Below are 7,252 nucleotides of genomic sequence, written 5' to 3'. Positions count from 1 at the left end.
TCTTTCTTTGAAATGTTTGCTCTTATTAGCCATCTTTAATAAGGTGCGCTGAAGTCTGCTTTTTAGTAAAACATACATTTTACAAAGAAATACAATCTGGCCCAGAAATGGTTTTAAAAACTTTCCATCTGTATCGAGCGCCTGTGCTGGTAAGCCAAATTTGTATAATTTTTCCATTTGAGGTTGGAGGCCGCACCAAATCATTGTAAGGGCTTAAATGGCTCACAAACTGCGCTTTGGCCACCCCTGTTCTAAATGCCTTCACAAGAGGAAAATATTAGAGATAGACAGCTTGACTTCTTAAATTAAGCTCTGCAGCTTAAAATATATAATAGAGGCTTTGTCTTTTTTGTCTGGATTGTTTTGTCTCTTCGGATGCTCATCCTGCACAGCGACTGTGTTGCTTCAATTCAAAGCAAACCTTACAGAAAGTCCATCACCTGACTTGAAGTACCTTCTATATTTTAGACCACTTTGGCCTTCAAGAACTTTGAAAAACTTTTATAACAGCTCATTCGATGGTGAATCAGATGCTTCATCCGCCATGTTTGTTTTTAAACTGCATCTCAGTTGAAAATGACTGGTGTAAAGAGTTTCTTCTCACACAGAGCAGTGTGGAGAAAAACTGTAACTTTAGTATAAAAGGTTTTGCAAAATAAAAGATGAATCCATAAACATGATGTGTTGACTAAAAATATTGATCCCAACAGATTCTTATAACCGTCGTCATCGATTACGTCGACTAGTCATGCGAGCCTTGTATATTATCATATTTCAGCCTTCCTCCCTGCTGTTGCTAGAGTGGATGTGAAAGAAGTAGAGTCTAAGAACTTGGTGACGTCTCCATCATCTAACCATATGTGATCAATAAAAGGCCCCTGCTAGATTTGCTTGATAGACTTTTACGTGGGAATTAACAGTAAACGGAAAGCAGATGATAAAAGCAGCCAGTCAAAGTCTACTAAGAAAACAGCAAATTTCCCAAGCCTCCTGCAGTGTGTCATGGATGTAAAGCTGGGCTGTGTTTCCTCTTTGGGTCCAGTTGGGTGATGGTGTGATTTTCTGGAGCTTTGCCATTCGCCTTGGCAGGTTGGGATTCCTGAGTTTCAAAACCAGAACTGGAAATGGGCCAGCTTTGATTACTGTTTCAGATCATTATAGAGCTTCGCTAATGAGAACTGACTTGTGTGTGTGTGTGTGTGTGTGTGTGTGTGTGTGTGTGTGTGTGTGTGTGGGGTGATATATATATATATATATATATATATATATATATATATATATATATTGGTTTGGTCAACTCATTTAACCTTTTTCAGAACTGACAAAATTAATGAACTTTAAAGGCAAATGGTTTTATATAAAATAAAATAAAATGTGTAATAAAAAAAATGTATTCTTTAGCTGCAGCCTATTAATACTTTCTTTTTTTTGTCCCTCTTTCATTTACTCTGCTTATGTCTTTCTATTCGTCTTCGTCTGTCTGCTCTCCCTTCCCTTCTCCCCCATGCTGCCTTTGTGTTCCAGTGGGTACCCCTTACTACATGTCACCAGAGAGGATGCATGAAAACGGCTACAACTTCAAATCTGACATCTGGTCGCTAGGATGCCTTCTCTACGAGGTAAGCTGTTGGAATATGTGCACACTGTGTCACCTTACAGCCGGAGGTGGGAGTGATAGAAGAACACACAGATTCAAGCATGCACATCAACAGACAGGCCCATTTTTAACCCTGACTACTCTGGATGAATACTTTTCACATTTGCTTACATTATGATGATAATCCAATGACAAGGTAGTGTATAATTGTGAAGTAGAATATTTTTTCTGATAGAAATACCAGCCAGCTGCCATTCATTAGGGGCGTGTCTACAAGCTTTGCTCAGCTTGTGACTAAAGTTCTGGTTGTTTTTTGCAAAATAGCTCAAGCTCAGTCAGACTGGTTGGAGAACATCTGTGAACATCAAGTTTCGCCATGGGGATGTTACGTTTGGGGTGGTATGCAGTGTTTGTTTACCACCACACATATCAGTTTGCCCGCTGGCCGAAAAGTGCAGTTTCAATCTGATCTGACCAGAGCAACTTCTACCATGCGTTTGCTGTCTCCCACATGGCTTATGGCAAACTGGAAATAAAACATCTTATGGATTTTTTTCAACTTTGGCTTTCTCCTGGCCTCTCCTCCATAAAGGCCTGATTTTCTGAGTGCATGATTAACAGTTGTCCTATCAGCAAATTATCATACCTGAGCTGTGGTTCTCTGCAGCTCCTCCAATGCTACCATGGTCTTTTTGACTACTTCTCTGATAATTGTTCTCCTTACCCGACCTGGCCATTTAGATGACCGGCCATGTCTGGCCATTTAGATGACCGGCCATGTCTTGGTATATTTTCAACTTTCCCCATACTCTATCGAACGTTTTTTAATTATGACTTTTTGGTTCTCTGTGAGTTGCTGAGAGCTTGTGATATTGTTGTTTAACCTAATCCTACTTTAAACGTCTCCTCTACTTCTTCACTGACCTGTCTGTGTTCTAGTTCTTCACGAAGCTGCTTGTTCACTGATGTTCTTTGACAAACCTTTGAGGCCTTCACCAAACAGCTGGATTTATTCTGAGGTTAAATTGCATACAGGGGGAATCTATTTACTGACTCCTGAAGCCAATTGGGTGTACTGGAATTTTTTAGGGGCAACAGAGGAACGGGGGAACGCGCTTTTCAGATTTTCATTTGTAAAAGTATTGAAAACCAAGCACCCTTTTCCTTTAACTTCTCGACACCAAATACCAACAAACATTGAGGTCTGTGGCTGTGAAGGGATAAAACGTCAAAAATGTCAACGGGTATGAATACTTATGCAAGGCACTGTACCTAAAAGGCTTGTATGTTCCCACATAGTTGTTTTTTTTACTTACATTTATCAACAATTTAAAAAAACAGCTGTAAATGTATAAAATATTAGTTTTGCCTTTCTTTGTGCTGTTTCTGAGCTAGCAAAGGCCCTGAGACTCTGTGTTTACATAATTTAAAATGGAGAACCTGCTGAACATTGAAAAGCTTGCAAATGAAGGGAACTGACATGGCCATGTGTTTTAGATAAGGTTGCACAGTGACACTGACTAGTTTGATTAGTCAGGAGCAAACGCTGCGGGGCGTTTCTTCTGAACCACTCTGAGTGGAGACAAGCAGAGTTGGAGACCACACAGCAGAGGGAACAAAGGGGGAACGAGTAACACGCAGAATAATGATGGATGTGGACGACAACAGTCAGTCTGACCTTGCTCTCTAACAGCTTTTATGTGCTCTCACTACTCACAGATGGACCTAAATTCAGAGACTGATTGTTGACTTAGGACGTGCCCACGTTTTCCTCTCTTCTTCAGCTAACTCCCATGAGTTTGTGATGGTTTGAGCTGCATTTTAAGGCATAACTGACTGCACCTTCCCCACAATGCCTCGGGCATAGAGGTGAAGAACAAGTAAAAAAGAAGCTTGAGCTCAGCTTGCAGGGCATAGGTTCACAGGTGCTTCGTGATGAAAATTGTGGCTGAACAAAACAGAAACTGCTTCTCCATTAAAAAAGGGTAAAAAAATTGTTTTAGCCGATCCGCTTTTTAAATCTGATCACTCACTCCAAACAAGCTTACTAAGTTTCTGTTTATTCTCATTTGAATGTTTACCCAAAATACTAAACATTTAATACTGGAAGTTGGAGATCTTCTACTGATGAAGTATAAGCTATTATTAAGCTTGACACCCCTTATTTTGAAGTCAGAAAGAAGGTGATGATTGACTTAATAGACTTGACTAATAAAGACTGATCAGTGGTTGGACAACACTAGAAAAACGAAACACTGAAAACGCCGATTTGTAAGCACTGTGAGGATACTGAGACTGGCTAACAACTAGCTGTTAACAGCCCTGAAGGCAGCATCTGCTTCCAAGCTTCCCATCAACATTAATCTAAGGAGCCTCACAGTTTAATTGAGTCTGGGCTGCCATTAAATCTAAAATACTACATTGGTTAGACTTAACCTTGGTTATTCCACACTGAACAGGGGGTTCTGTTAAGGTTAAGGAAATCACAAAAAACATGGATTTCAAATGTAGTGTCATGATCCTCATGCAGGCTGTCCAAGATAGGTTTGTACTTGACGCATTGAACGGGGCAAGAGTGTTGGTGCACCGACAGTGACGCAATTACGCCGTCCCTGCCCCTGCATGAGGGCCCCAGGCTCTGATTGGTTGGCAAGCAAAATACAGAAAGATCAGATTTTTATATTACTATAAATAAAATGCATCAACATAAAAAACGTTCACCATTTTAAATTTTATAAAAGCATCATGCACCAGCTTTGTTGGAAGTAACGCATTACTTAGGTAACGAATTACAGTACTAAAATAAAATTTTCAGTAACTGGGTAATATAACGCACTACTTAGATAAAATACGGCCTCATTCGTTACATTTTCAGTAAGTTACATGCATATTTAAATGGTTTGCACGAATGAAAAAATGAAAGGTTTCTTGTGGTGGAATAAATCAAGTTGGAAAGCTAGCTTGCTATAGCAATTAAAAACAAAACACGAGAAGAACAAGATGGCTGAGGAAAAGATCGACTGCACTTTTTCACGGTAACATTACTCTCACTATTTTCAGTTCGGGAAAGATAAGGACAAAAACATAGGGTGACCAGATGTCCCGATTTGTGCAAGATTGTGCCACATTTTTCACTCCTGTCCCGGTGTCCCTCAAACTGAAACAAGTTCCCGCATTTGACTGGATCAAATTCTGATAAGTCGAAAACTTTTTCGACTGGAGCTTTTCTGAAATGTAAAGAAAGCAGAGATGCAGTCATCGTCACAGCGCTGCATCAGCTGTCAATCAAAATATGCATCAGCGTCCTACGTCATGACCAACCTGTGCGTCACGCAGTAAAATAAAAACAGTGCTAGTAAAATAAAATGGAACAAGAAAGAGATTTTCTTGTTTAGCTTATATCAGTAAGCTTTACAGAATATAATGAAAAGTATGTCGAAATAAAATGCAGCTACAGCAAAGACGGAAACGGCTTATAACTGGGTGAGGCCAGTGAAGAATGATCTCTGAAGCATTTTTAAGAAGTTTGCCAAAGTTTTCAATTTCACACGAAGGGGAGCACGATGTGAAGCGGCAATGTAAAAGTGAGTCGCACAAGAAATGCACAGCTGAAAAAGTCGCCTGCTGATCAATGGACTCATTTTTACTCAAACCCAGAGCTGACTCACAGACAGACAGGGTAACAGCAGCGGAGATAACCAAGGTTAAATTTTAAAAGCTTGTGAAGTTTTTTTCTGATAAGCTTTATTAAGCCTTTTTAAATTATTTTTAAACAGTTTTGTTAAACTTCAAAAAAGGTTTTAAAAGTTTTTTTTTTGTAAACTTGTGCTAATTAATTGTGCACTAACAGGCAAACCAGTGCTGATAAATGTAATGTAAGATCTTTGTTAGGTGAAAATTTATGACGTCATCATAGTGTTGGTAATGTGTCCCTCGATGTTCCTCATAGGCATCGTTGTTGTCCCACATTCGTTTTTTTTTAAATCTGGTCACCCTACAAGAACATAACAATAAAGTAGGAGATAATCTTGTAGATTAGAAGATAAGAAGAAAATTGATAAAAATGTGGAGACCTCTTGCGACGTCGAGAGACAAAGAATGGAGAGATTTATGGCGAAAAAGTTTGGGAATCTAAAGAAAACTAAATAAGGTTAAGAACATAGGCAGAAAAAGTCATGTGAGTGAAATGAAAGGAGACAGAAGACTAGAGATGGGGGAAGAGTAGAAAAGTGGAAAGAGAATAACAAATTGTGAGAGTTGGGTTATAGATTGCTGCGGCAAAGAGAATGATGGGGTGTTTCATCTGAGAGAAGTTGTTACAGGTACGAGAGCAGAGACAACTCCCCTCATCAGGTCAAGGTGAGGCATGCAAGAAGCCTGTGGAGATAAAGATTTTACAATCTTATTGTTACCAGAGCGGTACTCACCACACCATGCATATTCTCTTTGAAGAACAGGCTCGTGCTTCCCTCTTTTCTTAGCAAGACGGCTCCACAGTACGTAGTATCTTTTTCTCAGAACTTGAGCCTGCAATCCTATCTGCTCTTCTCTAACTTCTGCAAAGTTCCCTTCCACATTCCTTCTTTTCCTCACTTAACCTCCAGGCAAATGGAATTCACATATAAATCCACTTCTGATTCCTTTGTTCCTCATTGATTTCACTACGAAGGCACAGTTGGGAATGAAGATTGTGCAGTTTTTTTTGGTGGGTTTTCTCATCTATGAACGAGTGCAGGGAGTTTCATTCCTTGTGTATGAAGCGGCTCCGTTTGAGGGAGCCTGCATTTTTCATTCCTGCGCCCGGGGGTTGAGTTGAGGTCCGAAGGGTCTGCCCGTCAATACCTTGCCATTGTATCTGCGTCTGTCTTCATCTTCCATTCAGTTTGATCCCTTTCTCTTTATGTCCAACCTTATTACATCCCCTGACCCTGCACTCTGCCCTTCAACCAAACCCACTATGGCGTGCTAAACAGGGGTGCTTGTTGGGATGTCTCTCATGGAGAGCATGGAAGTAAATCACAGGTTTGGTCACATTGAGCAAAGCTAGAGCCTCCTTATCCTCACTCTTTCTGCTCACGGTCAATACCACCATGCATTTGGTTAGTCTTGAACACTGAACGTGTTTTCTGTGAAGGGGAATGCATTTTACACACGCTGCTGGGCTCCTGTTTGTACAGGTACGTTATGGTTTCTTTTTTTCTGCATAGGCTTAAAGCTGAATCATGTCCTGAATAGATTTACAGTGATGTGTCTCCTTCCTGTATGGAACCAAGGCATCCATACCTCTGACTGTGCTCATGTCTCATGCTTGCTGCATACCGCCTTTCCCTCCCGCTTTGTTTTTGGTGTTGGTTTTACGAGACCCCAAAAAGCTGGGTTCTCAGCATCTGGTGTTCGCATGTCATGAACTGCCTTTGTGGTTTCCCTTTGTGCCGTGCTTACAGGGTTTTTTCTCCTATTCTGTTAAACATGTCAGTAGTTTGCTGCATACAATGTTTAAGGCCTTGTTTTTTCCGTTTTAGCATGTTTGTCATGTAGCCAGGAAATTCTACCGTAAACTATATTATTGTACGATTAGACTTATAAAGATTTATACCCCTGGTAGATATAGATTTTAAATTAAAGTGAAAGTTTGCATGGTTGACTCTTAAATTT

General features: G+C 40.1%; 1 protein-coding gene across 1 annotated transcript in view; it reads left to right on the top strand.

Moving 5' to 3' along the window:
• The window catches only part of nek7 (NIMA-related kinase 7), a 113,364-nt gene that overhangs the window by 87,305 nt on the left and 18,807 nt on the right, over positions 1 to 7,252 (top strand). Inside the window, exon 8 of the mRNA XM_047375172.1 lies at positions 1,525 to 1,619. Within this exon, the coding sequence (XP_047231128.1) occupies positions 1,525 to 1,619 (95 nt within the window). The remainder of the gene's footprint in view (positions 1 to 1,524; positions 1,620 to 7,252) is intronic.

This window comes from Girardinichthys multiradiatus, chromosome 9 (assembly GCF_021462225.1).
Source record: "Girardinichthys multiradiatus isolate DD_20200921_A chromosome 9, DD_fGirMul_XY1, whole genome shotgun sequence".
Classification (NCBI taxonomy): Eukaryota; Metazoa; Chordata; class Actinopteri; order Cyprinodontiformes; family Goodeidae; genus Girardinichthys; species Girardinichthys multiradiatus.
Note: the sequence above shows the minus strand (reverse complement) of the source record. Positions and strands in the feature narration are given on the sequence as shown.